Source organism: Vulpes vulpes, chromosome 12, assembly GCF_048418805.1.
Source record: "Vulpes vulpes isolate BD-2025 chromosome 12, VulVul3, whole genome shotgun sequence".
In the NCBI taxonomy this organism is placed as follows: domain Eukaryota; kingdom Metazoa; phylum Chordata; class Mammalia; order Carnivora; family Canidae; genus Vulpes; species Vulpes vulpes.
In genome coordinates this window covers 13756195-13781957 of record NC_132791.1, presented here as the reverse complement: position 1 = coordinate 13781957, position 25763 = coordinate 13756195, and the positions used below count along the sequence as shown (strand labels likewise).

General features: G+C 38.7%; 2 protein-coding genes across 7 annotated transcripts; one reads left to right on the top strand and one right to left on the bottom strand.

Annotated features, from left to right (window-relative positions):
* Nucleotides 1-1800: 1800 nt before the first annotated feature.
* Nucleotides 1801-16278, top strand: LOC112923027 (protein NipSnap homolog 3A). 3 transcript variants are annotated; one of them, XR_011995472.1, is made up of 7 exons: nucleotides 1906-2150; nucleotides 5458-5668; nucleotides 7284-7442; nucleotides 8984-9133; nucleotides 14030-14111; nucleotides 15263-15349; nucleotides 15439-15759. XR_011995472.1 is itself a non-coding variant. In XM_072727825.1 (6 exons), exons 1-6 carry the CDS (start codon nucleotides 2091-2093, stop codon nucleotides 15513-15515), a joined length of 744 nt encoding a protein of 247 aa, XP_072583926.1. In that variant the 5' UTR covers nucleotides 1801-2090; the 3' UTR covers nucleotides 15516-16278. The 3 variants fall into 3 exon arrangements, 2 of the variants coding, with proteins under 2 accessions (XP_072583926.1, XP_072583925.1); XM_072727825.1 differs by lacking the exon at nucleotides 14030-14111 and having other exon boundaries at nucleotides 1801-2150; nucleotides 15439-16278; XM_072727824.1 differs by lacking the exons at nucleotides 8984-9133; nucleotides 14030-14111 and having other exon boundaries at nucleotides 15439-16278.
* Nucleotides 8528-25743, bottom strand: LOC112923028 (phospholipid-transporting ATPase ABCA1-like). Of its 4 annotated transcripts, none has more exons than XM_072727827.1 (5): nucleotides 24487-24623; nucleotides 23034-23158; nucleotides 21142-21244; nucleotides 19001-19185; nucleotides 8528-8684 (listed from the first exon to the last, which is right to left on the bottom strand). In XM_072727827.1, the coding sequence occupies exons 2-5, from the start codon at nucleotides 23060-23062 to the stop codon at nucleotides 8651-8653; spliced, it is 351 nt and encodes a 116-aa protein (XP_072583928.1). In that variant the 5' UTR covers nucleotides 23063-23158; nucleotides 24487-24623; the 3' UTR covers nucleotides 8528-8650. The 4 variants fall into 4 exon arrangements, 3 of the variants coding, with proteins under 3 accessions (XP_072583928.1, XP_072583929.1, XP_072583930.1); XR_003235582.2 differs by lacking the exon at nucleotides 8528-8684 and adding an exon at nucleotides 17360-17800 and having other exon boundaries at nucleotides 21106-21244; nucleotides 24487-24680; XM_072727828.1 differs by lacking the exon at nucleotides 8528-8684 and adding an exon at nucleotides 17360-17800 and having other exon boundaries at nucleotides 24487-25743.
* Nucleotides 25744-25763: the final 20 nt, after the last annotated feature.

The following is a 25763-nucleotide window of genomic DNA, read 5'->3' as shown; positions in this document are numbered from 1 at the left end:
CAAATGGACGCACATCATCCAAGAAAACTGACTCTTCCTCTCTGGAATTACAAGTTTTAAAAGCCTACTTTCCTCTGTAGATCACTGAAAACTCTTTGCACAAGCCACAACTAATTCCCTAGTCCTAATAACGTAATATGACATTATTGTCTGCAATAATGTAATTAACAGGAATGTTAACATCAATATAACATAGGTAACGTAAATTAGTCAAATCAATTAACTTTTTAATGTAAGCATTAGATATGGAAACGTTAAAATTTTGTTTTTTAATTGTATTTATTAATGAGACAGAGAGAGAGAGAGAGGGAGGCAGAGACACAGGCAGAGGGAGAAGCAGGCTTCATGCAGGGAGCCGGACGTGGGACTAGATCCTGAGACTCCAGGATCACGCCCTGGGCCAAAGGCAGGCACTAAACTAAACCACTGAGCCACCCACGGATGCAAAACATTAAAATTTTGATGGAGTGGTACCTAAGAGACTGGAATCCTCATTGCATAAAAGTCAACAAATTCTATCTATAACTGAAAAAAAAAAAAAAAAGAAATAGCAGAATGTGCCTATTATTTAAAAATATACAGGGATCCCTGGGTGGCGCAGTGGTTTGGCGCCTGCCTTTGGCCCAGGGCGCGATCCTGGAGACCCGGGATCGAATCCCACGTCGGCTCCCGGTGCATGGAGCCTGCTTCTCCCTCTGCCTGTGTCTCTGCCTCCCTCTCTCTGTCTGTGCGACTATCATAAATAAATTAAAAAAAATTAAAAAAAATTTATAAAAATATACAGACATTAGAAGAAACAGCTTGAAATGCTGAAGGGGTTATTTTGGTGACCAATAACCAGAGACTAGATCAGAAGTCAGCTGTTAACCAGAGACAGGGACTACTGTGGAGGCCGAGAAAATTAAGGCCATTCCACCTCAAGTTTAGAGTTAGCACAAGTATAGCCATCTCAGGCCCCTGTAAATAAGAGCTGAACTTTACAGGAAAAACCGCAGAACACCCTTGGCAGAGTCCCATATCAGAATGAAAACAGAGCTCAGAACCCCCTTGACAGAGACAGGAAGTCCCCTATTGGAATGAACACAGAGCTTAAGAAATTCTTCCACCCCTTTCTGAAAATCCCCTAGACCAGCCCACAAAAACCGAGCTGTAACCCCCCTCGGGGTCCAAGTCCCTGCTCCGCTGTGTGGGGTATGCGTGGACCCAAGCTCCAGCTTGTTAATAAGCCCTCGTGTACTTGCACCGGTGTCGGCTCCTTGGTGGTTTTCTCAGATTTGCAATCCTGGGCACAACACTACTAAGTAGATCAGAAGTCAGCTGTTTGCTTTTAAGGCTTACAGAATTACCTAGCTTTATTTTTTTTTAAGACTTTATTCATGAGAGACACAGAGAGAGAGGCAGAGACATAGGCAGAGAGAAGCAGGCTCCATGCAGGGAGCCCGATGCGGGGACTCGATCCTGTGACCCCGGGGTCACGCCCTGGGCCCAAGGCAGACGCCCAACCGCTGAGCCACCCGGGCTGCCCGAATCACCTAGTTTTAAACTGTATATATAACTTGGATTTTTTTTTCCCCACGTATCACTCTCCTGGGAAATACAATGTAACGTAGCAGGAGCCTTACGAGGTCATGGGGGGATGCGCGCACTGCGGGCCTCCCCGCGCAGCAGCCCCCGCGCAGCAGCCCCGCGCCCTCGCCGTCCGCGCACGCGCTCGGAGGAGCGGCGGCAGGTGCGCGCGCACACGACGCCGCGACGCCACGAGGCCACGACGCCACGACGCCACGAGGCCGCGGGCGCAGCCGCCGGCGCGGGAGCCCCCGCCGCGTCCGGACCGTCCCCTCGGCCCCGCTGACGCGCGGGGACAGCGGCGGGGCCCCGGGCACGTGGCCCGCAGGACGCCAGCCTCCGGGGCGGGGCCGCCGCGCCTCCCGCCAGCGGAGCGGAGGCGGAGCCCGCGGCCCCGAGGCCCGCCCCTGCCGCCTTCGGCCCGCAGCGCCGTCGCCGCTCTTCTGCAGGCGGGTCCGCCGCAACCCCGGGGCTCCAGGGAAGAGTCCCGGCCGGCTGCCCTTCCCGGCGCTCCAAGCCACGCCATGCTCGTCCTCCGAAGCCGCCTGGCTGCGGCTCTGGCTGCGCGGACGCTCGCGCCTCAGGTACCGGCGGCGGAGACGAGCCCGGGCCGGGCCCTGGGGGCGGGGAGGGGCGTCCGCGGGGAGCTCGCCGTCCCGCGCATGCGCCACCCGGCCTGGGCGCCCGGGCCTGCGGAGCCGCGCATGCGCGCACGGTTCTGGCTCCGAAGTCCGCTCCGGACCCCCGACGCGGGGCGCGCTGGGGGGCGCGGGTGGAACGGGGTCGCCGGTGGAGGGAGGGCCGCCGGCCGCTGCCGCCTCCGGGCCAAGTCGCGAGCGACCGCGGGCAGGACTTTTCTGGCCTGGGTGCCAGGCGGCCCTGAGGACAGCCCTGAAGCTCCAGCTGCTGCTTTCGCCACGTTGGGGCCGGAGCCTGGCGCTTGCAGGTCAAGCGGTTCCCATTGAATTGTTTGACGAGCTACCGCCCCCTCGTCCGAGGAGACATGGGTCAGCCAGGCGCTGGCCGCAGATCCGGCCTCCCCCGTGTAAACGAAACGTGCACAACCTGCAAGGGTTTTGCAGAGAACCCTGGAGAGGCGGCCGGGCCGGGCGGGGTGCGGGTGCGGAGCATCCTGCCCCCTCTGCCCCCTGCCCACCGCCTCGCGCGGGCGTGGCCAAGCCAGGGGGCTCGGAACCTCCTGGCAAACCTGATTGCAACAGCCGCACTTAACCTTCGGTGAGAAGAGCACACAATAGATTTTTGTGATTTCAGCCTTAACTGTCGATACTTGGCCTGTTCTGTGAAACTACACATTTTTTCCTTTTGATATTTAGGCTTGTATTTCTTTCTCAAAGGGTTGGATCAGAAGGGGATTAACCGATTCTAGAGACTAACTTTCTGGTTAAGACTGAAGAAAAACCAATAACGGCCCATTCACCCAAGATTAGCAATACAGTCTGTCCTTCTGATTCTCTACTGGGGCAGGGCCAAGAATTCTTTCTTATAACGTTATTACGAACTGCAATTTTATTAGATGTTGACCGGTTGTTCTAAGTGAACTGGAAGTCAGTGCTGCCAAAAATGAGCCCTTCTTTGGCGATAAGGGAGCCTGAAGCACTCCTGTTTCCTTTCCTAGCTACTGGTCCTGCCTTGTGGTTGCACAGTTCTACTGTCCCTCAACAAAAATCACCTCCCCCCCTTCCCACACACATACATGCCTCATTGCTTCATTGCTGTTAACTTCTCCCTGAGCTTTCTTACTGTATTCTTCTGCAAAGGATAATAAAAATGTGTGCCTGTGATCACTTATTTTGTTCTCCAAATACAAATTGCCTGAAAAACAACTTAAAAGCAATTATCACAACTACCCCGTTGTTCTATTTTTGATATGTTTTATTTACAATATTTTTAAGCTATAAATATTAGGCAGTTCTCATTTGCATAGCATTTTGTTATTAAAGTGGTTTTTTTTTTTTTTTTTTTTTTTTTTTTTTTTATGATAGTCACAGAGAGAGAGAGAGAGGCAGAGACACAGGCGGAGGGAGAGGCAGGCTCCATGCACCGGGAGCCTGATGTGGGATTCGATCCCGGGTCTCCAGGATCGCGCCCTGGGCCAAAGGCAGGCGCCAAACCGCTGCGCCACCCAGGGATCCCTTGTTATTAAAGTGGTAAAATGGCACACACACACACACACACACACACAAATCTGCCAAATGTAGGGGCAGCTGCAATTGTTTTTTGATGGCAAATGTCAACCAGCCAGTAAGAATATAACTCATCATAGACATGAATGGGATTAGCTTAAAATAGATTATTATAATTCCGCTTTATACAAGTAAAATACAGACACTGTTGTGCTTTGTGAAATAATATGTATGTCAGAGCAAGAAGCCTACTGCTTTTAAAAGATTGTTGTACCAGGTAGTCAAGGATAAGCCCAAAATTCATCCATAGTTTTATAGGTATGAAAACTTGTAACAGATTATTCTGGTGTAGTCATCTGTAGGAAATGTGCACAGGCTAACCAAACTTAAATAAGATGGATTTGTACACTAGAATACCATGTGAATATCTGTGTTACATAGAAGATAATTTCTGGCAAAGCATTTTCCACTGAAATTTAAGTTCACTCAGAGAACCAAATTAGAAATTTACATGGTAAGTATATGACTATTACAAAAGGAATTTATGGTTCTTATAAAGGTATTTACATCAACATGGTATAACTGGGTGGATTAAATGCCCTTCTTCAGACTGCATTTGTAATTAAAAACATAATAACTCAGGAGCACCTCAGTGGCTCCATCGGTTAAAGTGTCCAATTCTTGGTTTCAGCTCAGGTCATGATCTCAGGGTCCTGGAATGGAGCCCTGCCTCCAGCTCAGGCTCTGGCACTTAGCACAGAGTCTGCTTGTCCCTCTCCCTCTGTTCCTCACCACCCACCCCTCCACCACGTTCACATATATGCTCAGCCTCTCAAATAAATGGATAAATAAAATATTCTTTAAATTTTGATTTTTTTAAATTAAAAAAATGACTTAGACAATTAATTGACTTAACTTTTTTTCTTTTTCTAGCTTTACCCATTCTGACTATATTACAATGCAAATAGGATAGATAGGTCATAGTTTTCTATTACATTAAATTCCTATCCATTTTTTTTTTTTTAAGAGAGAGCATGGTGGAGAGGGGTAGGGGGAGAGAGAGAATGAGAACCAAGCAGGCTCTACCCTCAGTGCAGAGTTGGAGGCAGGAATCTCACAACCCTGAAACCATGACATTGATGGAAATCAAGAGTCCGTGGCTTAACCAACTGAGCTACCCAAGTGCCCCTCTATTCTATTTTTTGACCAGTGGTCTAATTCATTGCATTTAGGAAGTATTTTGACCAGACCAGCAATTTCCATTGTTTTAAGAACCTAAAAAATAAAAATTTAAAAATTTTTCTGCTAGTAAACATTTCCATGGTGCTAGCCAAAATACTGTATATTTTATAAAATTGTTTTAAATGCTTAACTCTAACACATACATATATTATTAAGGATGGAATGTTTACTAAATAAGGGATAATTATTTTCAAAATTTATTAAGATCCTAATTGTAGTTTTTGGGTAAAGAAATTATCCCAGTGGCTTCTTAGGAGAAACTTCTCATGAAAAAGCAACTAGAGGTATATCACCTACAATGACATAGTAGGTATATATTTGGGATACTTAAAAGTAGTCTTCTTTACTGTTACCTCTCTAAGCAAGTATCTGTGGAGAGAAGACCATGGAAGTACAGATTGTGAGTCTACTGTGTGTCCCATGTTTCCAGACTCAGATTTGGTTGTAACATAATATTACAAACCCTACCTTCCCAAATATTTAAATTTGCCTTATCTTTCTTCAGGTTTGCTCATCTTTTGCTACAGGCCCCAGACAATATGATGGAACATTCTATGAATTCCGTACTTATTATCTTAAGCCCTCAAAAATGAATGAGTTCCTGGAAAATACTAAGAAAAACATTCATCTTCGGACAGCTCACTCTGAATTGGTTGGATACTGGAGTGTAGAATTTGGAGGCAGAATGAATAAAGTGTTTCATATTTGGAAGTATGGTATGAGCATTCAGCTTAAGTATTCAGTACAGATTTTCATTCTGTTAGATGTTACCTGAGACTTAGCAACTTAGTTCTTGGATCTATATTATTATAAATACATACAGGTTACATAAAACTTTTAAATAGTGATACCAAAAAATAAATCCAGTAATTGTGCCTACCAGTGGTATACCTATTGCAACCTATTGCTGAACCTTTTATTAGCATATTGGAATGTGATATTGAGAACATGGCATCTCAGATGTCACATCATAAAATTATGAACCACACTTTAATTCTTAGGAGAAGTTAAGGATAGCTTGTTGTAAAGATGGTTTTTGAAAAAAAAAAAAACAGTGATTGCAAGAACCCAAGTGAGCTAAGATCATGAAAGGAAAGTAGAATTTTTTTTAAGTGAAGCTATAGCTGGATATCAATGTTTTAACAGAAATCATTGAAATGTCTAGGGACTTTAGGGAAATCGAAGTTAATAGGAAATGATAGTAAACTTTGAAGCCCTCACCTTTCTGTAAGATATCATAAATCTGTTAGGTTTCGAACCACTTTTATTTTTGTACCTCACAGTTTTAAGGAAGTCACTGTCATTTACCAGTCTAGAGAGTTGAAGGAAAAGGAATTAAGAGTTATTCCCATATTGAAACTGATCTATCCCTGGTTTAGTAGAAAAAGGATTATGGTTACTAGAATCTTCAAAATGTTTGTTACAACTGTGTCTAATCTTTCTGAAGTCCACAGTAGTATATCATGATATCCAAAAACTTAATAATTTCATTTAGTATTTGGTCATCAGTATCCAAAGTTAATAGTCATAACATGCTTTAACATGAAAAGTGTTCATTCTGTATTTAGCATGTCCATAGTTTAGGGGTTTTCCCAATTGTAGTAGAACAAACCCCATTAAAACACAATTTATGCTTTAATGTACTACCAGATGAATGTATCCCAGGAAAAACAAAAAAGTGCTAGTACCGTTCTGATTAAAACTTAAGCTCTAAGAGAGATGCTATTCCTTATCTGTAGCATAAACCATAGAAAACTATGTTATCATTAGTCTTATGAGGCCCTAATAGTTAAATGTGGTACTAGGCCCTTATGTTAGGAAATATGTGTTCTTGTTTGGGAAACAAAGACAGGGAAATAGTACTGAGTAAAAGAATGGATGACAGTAAAAGAATCAGCACTGTTTCTTTGGAAGCTATTGGTTCAAAGCAGCAGTTGTCAAAGTGCATCTTAATTTCCTTTATGTTAAATGTAATTCAAGTGGTATCTTGACCTAATCACCTATCACCACCACCATCACCACCACTACCACCACCACCAAAAAATACTCTTTTTCTAAACTGCCAATATAATTTAAATGCCTCAATTAAATTAATAACAATAGTTCATGTATGTTGAGTTCTAACTACGTGCCAAACACTGTTGTAAGCTCCTTTTGTATACTAATTTAATCTTAACAACGCTAGAGGGAGATACTCTATCATTATCCCCATTTTACAAAGTAAGAAACAGGCATAGAAAGATGAACAGTTGGCAAATTGGATGAAACCTAGAAAAAATATATGTGATTTTAAAACCATAATTTTTGGTTTTCTTACTCCTTTTCCCATAGATAATTTTGCTCATCGAACTGAAGTTCGGAAAGCATTGGCCAAAGATAAAGAATGGCAAGAACAATACCTGATTCCAAATTTGGCTCTAATTGATAAACAAGAGAGTGAGATTACTTATCTGGTGCCATGGAGCAAATTAGAAGAGCCTCCAAAAGAAGGTAAGTCCTCCCCTCTTAGTCACTTTGAATTTTGATGGAGAAAATGTTAAAGCTTTTAAGCTATAAAAACTCAAGTTCTTTTGGAAAAAATCTTTGTTTAATATAGGAATATATCTTGATTGTTCAGACAAAAATAAATGGTCTTAGCTTATCTTTTCAAAAAATGACCATTAAATAATGAAGTGTTTTTCCATATTAGTATCTCATTGATTCTGAAAGCTTATCTATATTATAGAAAAAGTTGGCATAGTCATTGAACGTTGAGAAGTTGGGCCTTGGGAACAGAGGACACATTTGTGGGTAGGTGAGGGATAATATGTGATACTTGTCATAATTTTAAAATAATATAAACTTTTAAATTTAAAAGTATTTTTCCATAAATTACAACTAATCTTACATTTTAAGTGTATATTTGCTTATAAAATTGACTAGGGGAATGAGTTAACTGGAACTGCCAAGCTGCATTACTGTAGTCTAACTTTTGTGTCTTCATCTTTCTTATTTCTCAGTTTGAAAGTAATTCCTAAAGATTTGTCTTCTTGCTGATTTCACTTCTTGCTGACTTAAGAAATTATTACCTCAATCCAGTTTTAAACAAAGGTCAGATTAGCAAAAGCATAAACTAATTTAAATGTTATTTTATTTCCCTCCTTATTCCCAACTTTATAGTACATTTTAGATTACAAGAGATTTGGGCAGCCTGGGTGGCTCAGCAGTTTAGCGCTGCCCAGGGTGTGATCCTGGAGACCCGGGATCAAGTCCTACATCAAGCTCCCTGCATGGATCCTGCTTCTGCCTGTGTCTGTGCCTCTGTGTGCGTGTGCGTGTGCATGTGTGTCTCATGAATTAATAAAATCTTTAAAAAAAAAAAAAAGATTACAAGAGATTTGAAAAATCTTATTTAAAGAAACTTACCCTCTTAGCTCTCTCTCAAATTTCAGTACTAAGTAAATGAACTAGTTGCCTATTCATAAAGTACCAAATCTTGGTTCTTTTCTTCTATGTTATTCATGATTCTTCAGTAATTTTTGCATGCTTTTCTTTTACTTTCCAAATCCATTTGGCTTCTTTCTCTTCACCCAGTCTATACTTCCATCCAGAAGGTAAAATGCTTTTCAAGTATTTGCCTGGATATTTAGTAATAATGAAACCATCTCCTTTAGAATTCTTTTTTTCCTCAGAACTTGGAGACAGTCACTTCAGGTTCATTATTTGCTTGCTGTTCCTGTTAGAAATGGTATCCTATAGGGAAAATTATATAAACAGAAAAGTTAATGGAAGTTGGAAAGAAGAATGGAGCTATAAGAGACTGGCAACTGACCCTTACACTAAGATGAGGACTTTCTAAACATAAAAGCAAAAAAAAAAAAAAAACAATGCAAATTATTAGTAAATAGATCTACATAAATATGTATGTGGGTATATGGGTATGATCCTCAAATTCTATATATGTAGTTAGCTTTCCACTGGAACCAAATTAAACATGATTAGAAATTGCTTGAATGTGTTCTATAGAATAATTATTTTTCTCCCTATTCTAGGAATCTATGAACTAGCTACTTTTCAGATGAAACCTGGTGGGCCAGCTCTGTGGGGTGACCCGTTTAAAAGAGCAGTTCATACTCATGTCAATCGAGGCTATACAAAACTAGTTGGAGTGTTCCATGCAGAATATGGAGTGCTCAACAGAGGTATAGTTGTCTATTTCTTCTAGGAAATTGCAAAATATTTTGGTGATCCACATTAATTTCCTTTGGCCAGTTTGTCTCTATTCTCATTATGGAGTATATTTTATTATTTATTGCCCAGTTTTTAGCTTTGTAATTTTAAGGGTTGAGCAAACCTGTTTTACATCTTATTTAGAATGTTATTCACCTTGTAATTTTTTTTTTTCAAATACTGAACTGTTCTTTTCTCTGATACATCAAAATGATAAAATTTTAAAAACTGGAAAGAAAGAACCTGGAAAAGTCACCTATTTCTTTCATCACCCTATTTTCCTCTATATGTACATTTAATGATTTTTTCCTTTGTTCCCAGTGTTATCGATATAATTGACATATGAGTTTACAGACAACATAATGACTTGATATATATATTGTGAAATCACAATAAGTTTAGATAACATCCACCACCTCACACATTGTTTCTTCTTATGATAAGAACTTTTAAGATCTACTCTTTTATCAGCTTTCAAATGTACAGTACAGAATTGTTAACTGTAGTCATCATGTTGTATATTACATCTCCAAAGCTTATTTATCTTGTAATTGGAAGTTTGTACTCTTTGTGATTTTTTAAAAGATTTATTTTTAATGAGAGAGAGAGAGCACAGTTGTGAGAGAGTGGTGAAGAGGGCAGAGGGAGAGAGAGTCTTAGGCAGACCCATGCTGAGCTTGGAGCCTGAATGGAGGGCTCAGTCTCAAGATCATGAGATCATGACCTGAACTGAAACCAAGAGTTAGACACTTAACCAACTGTGCTACCCAGGTGCCCCTGTAGTTTTTTTTTTTTTTTAATAACATTACTTGGGGAAGAAAGATGTTTATGGGTGAAAAAGTAAGGTGTAGTTATTATAAATATTAATTAAAAACATGGACAAGCCCAAAGAAGAAAAATTATCTATTTTCCACTACTTAGATATATTATGATAGATATATATGAGCATATGGTTTATTAATTTATTTAATAAAATACTACTTGGGATATTTAATTTTTAAAGTTGAAAGATACTCCAATCAGAATTTCAAAGAGTGTTCTTGTGGCCAACTCTAAAAACTATTTGTAAAGTTTATCTGAAAGGATAAATGACTAAAAACAGCTAATAAATATTTGAAAGATTTATAATATCCATTTGCCTCTTCATCTTCTCCACCTCATGTCCAATGGACATCGCAAACCTAACATAACCAAAACTGAGCTGATCATTGCTCAGGAAGTTAACTTCTAATATATATGTTACAGATCTATATTCAAGTTGAAAAATATATGAAGAGGGGGAAAAAAATATAAGATGCCTATCTGATACTGTATGCTAAAATAAAATCAAGGTGGATTATGGATTCCAATTAACAAATTGGATTCATACAATTACTAAAACAAAGTATAGATGAACTTATTTAATAATATATATGGAAACAATATTTCAATACAGAAACAATAAAGAAACTATGAAGGGAAAAGGGAACAAACTGATGATTTTATTATACAAAGCTCAAACTTTATGCTCCCAAAGTACCTTAAACGAAATCAAAAAAGCAAAAAACTAAATACTTCTACAAAGGTAGACAGATTACTACTAAAAATATCTTAAAGAAGATGTAGATTAAAATAATATTGAGATGCCTGTTTTTACCTAATAAGGATACATTATATAGGTACAGTACTAGGTAGGTCAGAGAAAAATGAGTTATACTTGTAGGGCTCATATCTGCTTCATCTTCCTTCAAATAAACTGGCAATATAAATAAAAAAGATTTGTTTGTATTTGACATTTTAAAATTTTTAATTTATTCCTTTAATTTCAGTGTAAGTAACATACAGTGTTATATTAGTTTCAGGTATATATTATAGGGTTCAGCAATTATTTCTATACATTACTCAGTACTCATCATTATAAGTGTATTCTTTGTTTTTTAAGGATTTTATTTATTCATGAGAGAGAGAGAGAGGCAGAGACACAGGCAGAGGGAGAAGCAGGCTCCATGCAGGGAGCCTGAGGTGGGGACTCGATCCCAGGACTCCAGGATCACGCCCTGTGCTGAAGGCAGGCGCTAAACCACTGAGCCACTCAGGCATCCCTATAAGTATATTCTAAATTCCCTTCACCTATTTCACCCATCCTTCCACCCACTTCCCCTCTGGCAACCAAGACTTCTCTATATTTAAGAGTTGGTTTTTTTGGTCTTTCTTCTTTGATCATTTGTTTTGTTTCTTAAATTCCACTATGAGTAAATCATGTGGTATTTGTCTTTCTCTGACTGACCTATTTCACTTAGCATTATATCCATCCACATGTTGCAGTGGCACAATTTCATTCTTTTCTATGGCTGAGTAATATTCCAGTGTGTGTGTGGGGGGGGGTATATACACACTATAACTTCTTTATCCATTCATTATCAATGGAATTTGGGTTACTTCCATATTTTGACTACCGATTCATGCTGCAGTAAACAGAGGGCTGTATATATCTTTTCAAATTCATGTTTTCATATTTTTTGGGTAAATTCCAGTAGCAGAATTACTGGATCCTATGATAGTTCTATTATTTCTTGTTGGATTTTTCCATTCATGATTATGTAGTGTCCTTCTTTATGTCTCATTACAGTGTTTGTTTCAAATTCTATTTTGTCTCATAGAAGTATTTCTATTCCAGCTCTCTTTTCACTTGCATGATAAATGTTTTCCCATCCCTTTACTTTCAATCTGCCATGTGTATTTAGGTCTGAAATAACTCCCTTGTAGGCAGCATATAGATGTCTTTTATCCATTCAGTCACCTTGGTGGGCGTATTTAGTCCATTTACATTCAAAGTAATTATTGATAGGTATGTACTTATTGCCATTTTGTTACTTGTTCTGGTGTTGTTATTCTTGCTCTCTTCACTTATGGTTAGATGGTTTTCTTTAGTGATATACTTAGATTATTTTGTCTATATTTTTTGTATATCTATTACCGGTTTTGAATTTGTGGTCACCATTAGGTTTATATACATATCTTATGAATGTAGCAGTCTTTATTAGGTTGACAGTCACTTCAGTTGGAGCCCATTATAAAAGCACTAAACTTGGGATCCCTGGGTGGCGCAGCGGTTTGGCGCCTGCCTTTGGCCCAGGGCGCGATCCTGGAGACCCAGGATTGAATCCCACTTTGGGCTCCCGGTGCATGGAGCCTGCTTCTCCCTCTGCCTGTGTCTCTGCCTCTCTCTCTCTCTCTCTCTCTGTGTGTGACTATCATAAATAAATAATTAATTAATTTTAAAAAAATAAAAGCACTAAACTTTTACTCCCCTCCTCTCTATGTGTTGGTATATGATGTCATATTTTATACCCTTTTGTGAATCCCTGGCCTGATTTTTGTAGATATACTTGATTTTACTGCTTTGTCTATAACGTCCCTACTAGTTTTATAAGTGATTAATCTACTACTTTTATCAAGTTTATATGTACCTGTTTCTTCAAATTTCATCAAATAAATTTGCTGCCCCTTTTCTTTCTCTTTTCTGGGATCCCTATAATATGAATGTTATTACACTTGATGGTGTCACTGAGTTCCCTTAACCTATTCTAATTTTTTTAATTTATCTTTTCTCTTTCTCCCCTTCAGCTTCATTGCTTTTCATTACTGTCTTCCAGCTCACTGGTCCATTCTTCTGCTTCCTCTAATCTATTATATATTCCCTTTAGTGTCTTTTTTTAATTTCACTTACAAAGTTCTCCATCTCCCACTGGTTCTTTTTATATTTTGTCTTTTTTAGGGTCTCACTGAGGTCCTCCCTTGTTTTCTCAAGTCTAATGAGAATATTTATGATCATTACTTTAAATTCTCTATCAGGCATATTGCTTATCTCTGTTTCATTTAGGTTTTTTTGCTGGATTTTTGTCCTGTTCATTCATTTGGCACATATCTTTCTGTGTCTTCATTTTGTCTAACTCTGTCTGTTTCTGTGTGTTAGGAAAGTAAGCTATATCTCCTGCTCTTGAAAGTAGTGGCATTATGAAGAAGAGGTCATGTAGTACTTTGCAGTGCAATGTCCCTATTCACCAGAACCTGGCCCTTCCAGGCCCTTCCTCCTGTGTGTGTTGCATATACTTTACTGTTGTGGCTGAGCCATATTTGCCTTCATTCCAGGTGTCTGCAATGGCAATATTTTCCCTGTTGTGGGCATGATTTGGTCCTGTGTTAAGAGGCCAGTCTGGGGCTGCCTTGGGCAAAAAGCCTGAATTTTTAAATTATTTTTGCCAATATTAAGGAAGTATGCATGGATATGTAGGTGTGTTTAGGAAATGTGAAATGACATAAAATACATAGCCAAATTTAAATGATGAAATTAAAGATTTTTTAAGCTTCTAATTTATTATAATGGACATGTATAACTTTTACAAGAAAAAAATGATTGAAAATATGGTGCACACATTCTTTTTAATCTTGAGGCACCTGGGCTCCTCAGTTGGGTAGGTATCCAATTCATGATTTCAGCTCAGGTTATGATCTCATGGGTCCTGAAATCAGATCTGCATTGAGTTTCACACTCAGTGGGGAGTCTGCTTAAGATTCTCTCTTTCGCCCTCTGCCTCTCCCCTGACTCATGCATATTTGTGCGTGCTCTCTCTTCAAAGTAAATAAATCTTAAAAAAAAAAAGAAAATGTGTGCACACACTCTTTTTAATCTCAAATTCATTCTTAGTGTATTAGGAGAATGGTAATATACTGATTATAAGTCAGTACTTTGTTTCTGGAGGACAGTATAATATATACACTGTATATTTTTAAGTGTGTGTGTGTGTGTGTATATATATATATATATATATATATATATATATATATATATATGATACACTCTTTGGTTCTCTCAATTTAAATTTTAGGAGTTTATATTAAGAAAATATTCAGATCCAGACTGCCTGGATTTGAATCCCAGCTTCACCACTTATAACTTTGTGACCCTGGGTAAGTTACTTAACCATATTGTGCCTTAGTTTCCTCATCCATAAAATGATGATACTAATAATCCACCACCTAAAATTATTATGAAGGCTAAATGAGTTAATAATACATGCAAAATGCTTAAAACCAGGTCTGGCACATAGTCAACACCCAATAAATATTAGTTAGTAATAGTTGTAATCAGCTTTGCTGGGATAGATACACATGTAGATGCTGTTCTAACGAAGTTTATGTCAGTGTTGTTTACAATATACATTTCTTATGTAATATGCGTATAATCCAGAAAAAATATATATTGTCTACATCATTTATATAACTATAAACATATGTTTATGTGTATAAATATATATTCATAAAAATACATATATATACATAAGTATGGAAAGAGATACAGCAAATATAAAAGTGAGTTTTTTTCTAGGTGGTGTAGAAATGACTCCTCTTTTCTCTTTTTATCTGCATTTTCCTATACAGCTAATAAGTTTTATTTTGTAATTATTAAAATTTAAGAAAATATGCATAAAACGTTTATTCCATATTTCAAAAAATATTCAAATATTAATCTAATTGATCAGGGGCTTGGATAAAAAGTTGTTATATCTATAGGGAGGAATTCACATAGCCATTAAAAATTAAGGTTGCCATGGAAAGTATGCATTGTTGATTTTTAAAAATCCATAATTAAGTGTAACATATAGTATGACCTTAATTGATTTTAATCATTTGTTCAGAGGAACTGCACTAAATTTGAGTAGAGTTGCTCTCTAGGTGGCTAAAATTATGCTGCTGTTAATTTTCTTCTTTGTATTATCTAAATTTTCAATAGTAAAGACAATTCTTTTATAATCTTGCTTTTTAAATAAACTAAAATGTATTAGGAAGTCATGAAGCCTTGTTCCAGACTCGTGTGTTTGGTGTGTTATTTACTTTCCCTTTCCTTCATCTATAAAAGCAGTTTGATTAATTTATAAATTTCTATCCCAAATCTCTGACCCCCTCTGAAATCTTATTACTAACATACTTAATTTTATCTTTTTGATATTCACTATTTTGATTTAAAGAATAAGACTTCATGTTTCTGATTAATTTTTCTGTATTTCTTATTTGTAGTAATACCATAGTCTTTAGAATCTGTTTTTGGTTTATTTCTGCAGTTCATGTTCTTTGGTGGAATGAGAGTGCAGACAGTCGTGCAGCTGGGAGACATCAATCTCATGAGGATCCCAGGGTTGTGGCAGCCGGTAAGCTATTTCACTAGGCATGAATTATTCATACAACAAATTTGATTCAGTTTTTAACTTTATATGCCTTATGAAATGTTTTTTTCCAGTTCGAGAAAGTGTTCACTTCCTCGAGTCTCAGCAGAATATGCTTCTGATTCCTACATCATTTTCACCTTTGAAATAGTTTTCCACTGAAATACAAAGCATTACATTAACTGCTCTAAGACATGTCTGCTAAGCAGGTGCTTACATTCTCCCAAGAGATCTTCATTTTTATTTGAAGGAGGTGGTAAGTTAATTTGCTATGTCCTTTGCATTTTAAAATGCTACCTCTGTCCATTGTCACCACGACTTGTGGAAATAGTTCTGTTCAATTTCCCTTTTGCATTTCAATATCTATTGTGCATTAAAAATTGTCATTCCTACAAGATCCTGATTTTTCTTTTTTCAAAATATCTTTTATTCTCTATTTTGATAACCCTCTGCTTTTTTAGCATTTCCTTATGTTGAAATGATTATGTTACATTTCCGTGCTTATATTTTAAAATTATTTATATATTGTCAACCTTTTCATGTCTATTTTTCTGAAATTTTAAAAGTTTTTGTCCAGTAAAGTTTATTTTGTAATACCAAATTGGATTCATAAAAATATTAAACATGTTTTTTTATGGAAAAGTACAATATCATCTGTATCATCTCTATTAATTATAGTTTTTACATTAATAATTACTTGTTATATGGAAAATAATGTTATTAGGTCCTCATATTAAAAACTGTTGAAGACTCATTGTTTTATATGCCAAAATGTCTTCAATTACAATTTATTTTACCAACTTTAACTTCACTTTGGATTACTATTCAACAGAGATACTTGGGATAATCTATCTGTGATAATGAGATATTTATGGTTATGGAAATGTTTGCCCTAATAAAAGCCTACAGATACATTCTGATTCTTTTTATTGTGTTTCATATCTGTATCCTCTTACCTGGAACTATTGTTTTGCTATAAGGTAATGAGATAGTAATAAATACATTGTCTTTATTGTTAAGTGTTAAGTTACCTCAAGTAAATAGCATGCTAATAATCCCACAAAGAATTTCTTTAGTACTGTCACAGGTATACTGGGATTTTCCTATTAAGAACTTTTTTTATTTTAGTTGAGTACCTTAGCCTTCTTAAACTAGATCTGGTATTTCCAAGCTCTCATGGTAGTCTGTATTTATAGCTATGTGATTTTATGTTTCTAATATATATTGCAAATACGGCAGAGTAAATTATTAGCTGTCTGAGGGAAAACTGAAAAACAGCAAGCATACTTACCTCTCTTACTTATCTAGTCCTCAAGAATTCAAAGGACAGATAAGTTTACTAGTAAGGCAAAGAACACCCTAATTCTGGAGGTAAAAACCTATCAGAGAAGTTAGGCATTGGTTTTGAGTTTTGACTAAGAGTCTTCTACCTCAGTGTTTCTTTGAAAAGTTGTCACTTAGCAAATTAGGTGATAGTAGTATTATTTGCCATCAGTGTACAGATTTTTCTCTCAGGCATAAGATCAGCTCTGTGTCATGAAAACATACACCTGCTTCTGCCTTTCCCCTTTTCATTCATCTTTAGATTAGCTAGAACACTTTTAGAAGAGACAAGAGCTCTTTCATCCAGTCCATAGCCCTGATGGAGATTTAGAAAGCAGCAGCAGATGGGTGTTCTTAACATATCCCAAAACTGGAGAGCCAGTACATGACAGGCTACCCTCTGCTGATGAACTAACTGCAGGTGCTTTGCTTGACTGACTCACTCCTGGATCACAAACACAACAAAGCTTGCTGAGACAAAGAATGTTTTAAAAAATAACATAGATGGACACAAGGATGCCCACCGTCATGCTCTTCCTGGAGGGATAAAGTCAGCGAGGATCTAAGGAATCATTGATGCTAGCTGAGAACATAATCAAGGAGGACACATACATACAAACATACACACAAATATCTGATGAATAGCCCAGGGAAAAACATCTGTTCAATAAATAAGATACATTTATTTTTAAAGATTTCATTTATTCATGAAAGACAGGCAGAGACATAGGCAGAGGGAAAAGAAGGCTCCCTGCAGGGAGCCCGAAGTGGGACTCGATCCCAGCATCCTGGGATCACGCCCTGAGCCGAAGGCAGATACTCAACCACTTAGCCACCCAGGCATCCCAAAGTACATTTTTAGGAGTTTAAACATGATAATTTTCAAGGAAAAAATCTGAAAAACAAATGGATAACATCTCATTGAATTAAGAGAGTCCAGTACCATAATGAAACTACTGAAAGAGGTGAAAATGTCCTAATGGCATTCACTTCGGTCCACTGTTCCTGACCTTGAAAGAGGAGCAGATTGTAATTCTCACAAAGGTATGTGGCTTGAAAACTTAGTAGGTATGGAAATATTAACGTGAAACTACTCAAGTTAAATTCTTCCAGCTGTAAAATAAATTTAAAAACAATAGTATATAGCATATCAATCTAATAGATATAGAAATTCTAAAGAAAGAAAAATTCTAAGATTCTGGTTATAAAAATGGTCCTATCAGCCCATTATACAGAGTATTATATAAAATTCCTAATGACCTATATTGATACTGTGTAGGAGATAAGATTGCCATGTTCCATATACATGATAAACACTTTCAAATATTAAATATACAGAGTAATTCAGTCTTGGCTGGTGCACAATCACTAAATGCTAGTGATGGCTTTGCAAAAGTCCTAAACAATAAGCAGCTAGGTGATCTGATTGACCTACCAATGACTCCCACATACCAGCAACGCTGGGCCCACTTTTCTGACAGATCTTGGGATAGATAAAATAGCCTAGCTAGCTTCAAGTGTTTCTTCACTTGCTTAATGGAATCCTTTGGGTTTTTATGGTTTTGCTTTGTTTTTAAACATTTTATTTATTCATTAGAGACCCACAGAGAGAGGCAGAGACATATGCAGAAGGAGAAGCAGGATCCCCACAGGGAGCCTGGTGGACTCAATCCCAGGACCCAAGATCATGACCAGAGCCAAAGGCAGATGCTCAACCACTGAGCCACCCAGACATCCCTAATGGAATCTTTGAGTCAGAGAAAGTGATTGAGAATCTTCCTGAAATTGTTCTCAGTAAAAAGGCTCAGAACTGTTCCCAACATTCACAATCTCAGAATGTCAGTTTTAAGACCCACAGAAGTTTTATAGGCCAGCTTCCCTAATTCGGAGGCAAGGAAACAGGCCCGGGGAACTGAGTGGCCTGTCCCACGTCACCAGCTCCTCTGTGGCAGAACCAGGGATGACGCCGGGCCTGTCACAGTGTGTTCTGTTGCAGCACCTCAGTTGATGAGGCCAGAATGTGTCTTCCACTGTGTCTGGCCCACTGAGCAGAGTGTCGTGTTCTGGTTTTAACTCAAACAAGTAAGTAAGCTCAGCTCACCTCTCAAAATAGAGAAACAAGCTAAGACCTAGGAACTGTAGACCAAGTCCCTCCCCCTCGGAACTCACATGCTTTTCTCTTTGATAAGAATTAAAACCAAGACTGAAAGACAACACCCTGACATGACAGGTCAGCCATTCCTTATTCCCAAGCAGAAGCTTCCCAACCTGCCCTGCACCACTACCTGCTCAGTCACACAGAGAGCGACTCACCTGTGGGGGAGGCAGGCCCCCTGCCCCCAGGGGACACACGGACAGATCTTGATTTTGTCACTGCTACATGGCAGGTGGGTGAGGGATTCTCCATCATCCAGTTCCCATTTTGGAAGAGGTCCGTGATGGTCTGGGGAACTGGGGCAGTGGTCCACTCCTCCTCCCCCACTGAGCAGGGCACATCTCTGCAAAGGGAAGAAAGCAAGGTAGCATCACCCGAGAGGATCTGGCCTTTCCCATTGGCTCAGGAGCACAGATCAATCAATAACAACCACAAACATGCACCTATCCCCTCACTGTTCGTTAATCTTGTAAGCTGCAGACTTACTTTACAGTTAAGGATGAAAGAATACAAAGAGGTCCTAAATGTTCATATACCAAACTCCAGTCAACCCAATCCACTGGCATCAGGTCTCTTGCCCCTGTGTTCATTCATCGAATATTCCCTGAGTATCAACTATGTGTCAGACATTGTTCTGCATATTTGAGAGTCTGGGGTAAACAAGACAAAGTCCCTGCCTTCATAGAGCTTGCATTCCTCTAGAGGAATATGGCAATAAACAAATGTCACTTAGCCAGAAAAAAAACTAAGAAGACAGTGAATCAAGGGAAGACAGACTACTGCCTTCTTCCAAGGCATACACAATTAGAAGTCAGGAAAAGATTTGAGGAGAAATACATTATAAGCCAGGGCAATAGAAAGTATTAGTACAAAGCCCCCCAAAAGAAATGAACTTCCCATGTTTGAGGAACAGCAAGAAGGCAGTGGGCTGGGACGGGATGACATAGGAGAGAAAATACTGGGAGATGAGGGTGGAGGATGGCCAGATGACACAGGCCTGGGAAGGAGTCTGCATGTTATGTCCAGTGTGCTATAAATCTGGTGGGGAGTGGCAAGATTCACTTTATGTTTTAAAATGAGTACAGAATTGGGGTTTGGAGGAGATGTGGGGAGGGTGCTCAGTACATGAAGAGCTAGGTTGTTTGCAAGCATCACAAGGCCTTTATGCCTGACTTGAGCTCTGAATCACTGCGAACCACCAAGACTCTTGCCCTTCTCCACCAGTAAAATAAAAGTACAAAATGACATGTTGAAACAGGCATTTCTAGTATCCCTCCCTGTTGCAAAATTCTACAAAGCACAGCCACATTCTTTATGTCATTCTTTTATGTACTAAAAATATCAAAAGAACAGATTTGTGGATTGCTCCCTAGTTCTCTCTAAAGTACTATGACTTGATGGAAAAGTCAAGACACGGTGCCCTCCTGAAGTTCATACTCTAAAACCTCCAGAAGATGACGGGCTAAGATAAAGTTAAATGCCACTACTAAGTGTCCTAAATTTCCCTCAGTTATACCACTTTTTAAGGAGCTTAAAACCTGAATTTCAGAAAGCGTTGTCAGTACAGAGATCTTGCCTTCAGACTGCCTCCAATACACATCAATAGTACTCTTCATCAAAGCCGAAGCATTTATGCCTCTGTTGTCTTTCTAGCCTAGAAAATTGAACCCACCTCTCCCAGCATTGGCTCTCAAAAGCTCCTCACCTCTCTTCATTGTCTTTACTCAGTGATCTTTTGATGTACCTTTGCCCTCCCCACCCAGACACTTAGAGCCTTATGGGCATTCACTGAATTTGTTTATACAGTGCCTTAAAAAGGATTTTGAAGACAAGTGTCATAAAAAATACATGTTTAAAAGAAAACTATGAATTATCATAAAAAGTAAGTATATTATGTTTTCAGGTTGTCAAAGTGAAAAAGCTGATTAGCAAAACCACAAATTATATATAATGGAGCAGCCCATTACAAAACTTCAGTACAGGAGTGGATGGGAAAGGGAGACTTACTGATCTGACCATTAAGTATGAAGTGCTATTAAATTAAATATTAATATGCTATAGCAGTAAAAAAAAAAAAAGCTATAATGATTTGCTTTACAAGATGTTAGAATGTTCTCCAAATGTTCATTTCTAGATATTCCAATTAAGTCAGCATATTAGCTTTTTTAAGATAAAAAAAATGATTCAAAGTGCAAATGATGGTAGTCACAGTGTGGCATGCAGCTGATAAATGCAATGTTAAGAGAGGAGATCAGGTGACAACCACAAGAAACCAGTCAAGGAGAGTCTAAAACAGCACTCTGAGGATTGGTTTTTCTTCCATATGTTGGATCCTAAAGCCGGCATCTTCGATGAGGGCATTCAAGAGTTCCTGGGTACCCATGTTCTCAGGAGTGTCATCACTCTGGGTACATGAGATGAGAAGCAGCCAGTTCAGTAGTTCATTAAAAAACAGGAATTGGGAGGTAAAAAGGTTTTTCAAAGTAAATGCTTTATTAAACACTTCCTGAGTGCTAGGTTCTTAACACAAAAATAAATAAAACACAGACCTTAGACACTAGCCATATATTTGATATGATGGATGATAAACAGGACTCCAGAGTAGAAACTGTATAAGTATATATAAAGTATGTGTGAGCATACATATATATATAAACACACACATACATAATATACATTTGCATATGTATTTTAATGTGAAGTAAAGAAACTTATTAAGGATCTGTATTTCAAAAGTACTTTCAGGGTTGCCTAAGTGGCTCAATCAGTTAAGCACCTGACTCTTGATCTCAGCTCAGGTCTTGATCTCAGGGTCATGAGTTCAAGGCCCACTCTGGGCATGGAGACTACTTTAAAAAAAAAAAAAAAAAAACACTTTCACAAACTTAGTAAGGATCAGTATTTCAAAAGTACTTTCACAATTATCCATTAGGCACTAACAACCAGGATTTTCTACAAAGGTCAGGGAGACTTTATTGGCTGAATATTTGCATGGGTAACTGAAAAATATAAACAATAATGAGCACAAATTTGTAAATAAGCCCATGTTCTGCAGCCATGAGCAATACAAGCTAAGCCTGGAAAATAAAGTAAACCTGAGATATGTGTGTGTATATATATGGACATACACACATACACACACACATACACATACCATACCATATATACAATGTATATATACACACACTAGTATGTACAGTATACATACTATATGTGTACATACTATATGTGTATATATACCATGCATACTATAGTATATACTATATATACTATGTGTATAAAATGTGTACATATAGCATATATATATACATATATATACCATATGTGTGTGCATATATAACTTTTTTTAAAAAGCTTCCCTTGTTTTTTTTTTAAAGATTTATTTATCTTAGAAAGAGAGACAGAGAGAGCACAAGAGCCAGGGGGAGGAGCAAAGGGAGAGGGACAGAGAATCTCAAGCAGACCACTAAGCTCTGAGCCAATGCAGGGCTAAATATCATGACCCTGAGATCATGATCTAAGCTCAAGTCAAGAGTCAAAAGCTTAACCCACTGAGCCACCCAGGTGCTCCAACATCCCTTGTTTTTTATATCACTGATATTTCTCCCCCATCTAAAGATCTATGAATCCTACGGAATGAAGAAAATTTCTGCCTAACAAGATTAAGAAATTCCTTTAACCTTTTGTTTGAAGTACTGGATTGTTTGTTAGAAAATGAGGGGTACTTTTGTCTAAAGAATAAATACTAGCTAGTATCTACAACTTAAGAGATAAAAATTCAAGAATTGCATTGTGGGAAAAAAAGTATTGACTTCCTAGAGGTACAGTGTATACAAATACTTTGATTCAACTATAAAATTAACATAGCTGTAAATATCCAAATATATTTACAACTTAATCATAGAAGTTAGAAGGGCAGCTTATTTTGTTAAAATACATATTGTAGATGGCAATACTAGTATAAAGAGAAAAGTTCAAATATGACAACAGAGGACTGGTCTATTATCTGAGGTTCAATTTGCTGCTGTTCTCTGCATCCAACATTAGTTTGTGGAGGAGCTTTCAAGGGCTGATCAAGGCCACTCCACTGAGCGATCCCGGGGTCCACCTCCCCTTGGCCCTCAGTAGCACAAACACCCTTGGTCAGCCTGAGCTCTCTTCTCTCCCAGGGCGCAGGAGGCAGACACATACCTGACAAATGTGTACTGTTCGTTGTACATCCAGGGCTGAAGTTCCAGGCTGGGGTACTTGCCAAAGGGGGGCACAATCAGGCTGAACACCAGAGCAATGCAGACAAACACAGCTGGCAGGACGATCTATGACCAGGGCACAGAGGGGAAAGGAAATTACAAACCAAGGGCAAATGTTAGGAAACAAGGCATGGGGCAAGCCCCTACGTGTCCAGCTAGCCTCCCGGACCAACCAGCAGGCAAACGAGCATTACGGGCCCCAGACAAAGCTCCACCAAGGCACTCATGGAAGCTGGGAAGCAGCAGATGCTGAAAATGAAACCCCTTCCCTCTGGGGCATTTCTGGAGGACAGAGGCCCTGGCCACCTAGCAGAGGCACCCAGCTAAAAACCCTACAGAGTGCACAGGGGGCACATGTCAGGGTGACTCAGAACACGGGGTCCTGCCCCCTTCCCTCTGGAGACCTGAGGAAGACCCCACCAAGGGTCGTGAGCCCAGCTCAGAGAAAGGCTGAGACAACCAGCCCTGCACCAGGAGCCAGAAGACCTGAAGCCTGGCTCCGTCTCTACTACGAGTCTCTACCCATGTGAAGTCACTCCCTCTGTGGCCTCAGTAGTCTCACTTGGAATCTGCAGACCAAGATTAAATGACCCAGTCAGATCCCATGCTCTGAAAGGAACAGCAGCCACTGTCACCAGGTAATGGCCTCAAAAAGCATAATTACCTTAGTCCTTCTTTATGGGAAAATACTAGGTGACAATTACCTCATTTCATTATCGTTACAACCCTAACTAGTAGTAACCTTATCAACAATCAACAAGCAAGGGAATTGAGCTCAGAGAGACTAAGGAACTTGCCCAAGGTCACACAGCCAATAAGTAGCAGCACCAGAATTCCAAACCAGGTCTGTGTGCTCCAAACTCAGACTCTCTGCATTACCCACTTGGTCTGTGGGGAAGACTCTCTGCAGGTGCTTGCTCTGTACTTCTTGATTTTAGAGAGTGGGATCATTTTATCCCTTCTGATCAAGCCACTGAGCATGCAAACACTGACAGGCAGGCAACACTATAATAATGAGTCTTCTCTGTCCATTTTTTTCTGACCTCTCTGGCTACCTTTTTGTCAATTTGCAGCTAAGCATCAATTTAGAGAAAAATCACGTTTCCAATAAGTTTATATATCAGGTGCATCTGGATGTATCATTTCTCAGCTTATGATAGCTGAATTGGCCCAGCCAATTTTTCTAAACTCAGTCCTTGTTAGGCTATCCTCTGCAATAAAACTCACACATGTGGACACACACACACACACACACACACACACACACACAGCAATCCTTAACGACAGGCCCCTTCTAAGCACTTATCATTTCAATCCACATAACAACCCTATGTCATAGGTACATCATCTTCATTCTAAAGATGAGGACATGGAGGCACAGAGCAGTCACTTGCCTGCAGATGTGTGAGTGGCAGGAAGCAGGACTGGGATTGCTGTCCATCCCACTGAGCAGGTCTGTTTCTCTGGATTATGCAAGAAGCCAACACTGAAGGTCACCTACTATCTTCCTTTTTTTTTTAAGGTCACCTACTATCTTAGGCAGTTTTGACATCGCCTTGATCTTCTTTTTCATGCCTTTCCAGCAAGACTTGAAATCAGTAAGATAAAAATGAACAATACAACAGAAAATTAAGCAACGGTAATAAGGTAAGACCTCGAAAAATGAAAACAATATGGCCTACAAAATTATGAAAAGATGCTGAATTCACAAGAATTCAGAAAAATGTGAATTAAATTATTTCTCACATAAAAAAAATTATACGGCAGCCCAGGTGGCTCAGAGGTTTAGCGCCGCCTTTGGCCCAGGGCATGATCCTGGAGACCCTGGATCGAGTCCCATGTCAGCCTCCCTGGCTGGAGCCTGTTTTTCCTCCTCTGCCTGTGTGTCTGCCTCTCTCTGTCTCAAATAAATAAATAAATAAATAAATAAATAAATAAATAAATTTTAAAAATCATAAAAATGCAGGAACAATGATTGGTGAATAAAGCTAAAATACATTAAAAAGTGAAGTAATTACTCATTCAGTAGGTGTCTATGACAGGTTAAAATAATTATACTGGAGAGCACTGGATAATGGATCTTCATTTGTAAAAAGAACTTAGTGAAAAAATATATCAAAACTAAGTGAGTGTTTTAAGCTAAAAAGTATCTCAATTCATATGAGGGAGAAAGCCAACATATTTAGTAACAATCTAAAACAAGTAGCTAAAGTTCTGGAAATACTCCTCCCGTAACATCTCTCCACAGCTCACTGGGAGGCACAAAAATTACTCAAAGCAATAGACTTGCCAAGCCTTTTTCGAGAAATAATTATATTTATTAATGAGAAGTTTTAAAATGCTACTAGCACTAGAATTCACTTTTAAATGCAAAACATAAAGAAAGCCAATAATACCTTTAAAAAAAAAACATAGTGTGTTTATTTAAACTGTTGCTTTTCATAATTCATTGAATCTTATCCCAGGTCAATATCTTCATTCTATTACCTTACTGAATACATTCATTAGTGTTACATAAAACTTCACATAAAATTACATACGCATTAAAAGCACAGCTAAGAACATAGTCATGATCTGCGTGAAAGGATTCACCTTTACGGCACGCTAGTCCCTGATGGGAGTACTTTTTCTGTTTCGTGGGCTTCACAACCTTAGATTCTCTTCTGTTTTA

Bases quoted from the DNA above. Each gene is read 5' to 3' on its own strand.
- LOC112923028 (XM_072727827.1), bottom strand. From the start codon at position 23,062: ATGTACAACGAACAGTACACATTTGTCAG. The intron at 21,245-23,033 runs GTATGTGTCTGC...ATGTACCCAGAG, and splicing joins GAACAGTACACATTTGTCAG to TGATGACACTCCTGAGAACA. The intron at 19,186-21,141 runs GTGCTGTTTTAG...TTCCCTTTGCAG, and splicing joins AAGAAAAACCAATCCTCAGA to AGATGTGCCCTGCTCAGTGG.
- LOC112923027 (XM_072727825.1), top strand. From the start codon at position 2,091: ATGCTCGTCCTCCGAAGCCGCCTGGCTGCGGCTCTGGCTGCGCGGACG. The intron at 7,443-8,983 runs GTAAGTCCTCCC...TCCCTATTCTAG, and splicing joins AGAAGAGCCTCCAAAAGAAG to GAATCTATGAACTAGCTACT. The intron at 9,134-15,262 runs GTATAGTTGTCT...TTATTTCTGCAG, and splicing joins ATATGGAGTGCTCAACAGAG to TTCATGTTCTTTGGTGGAAT.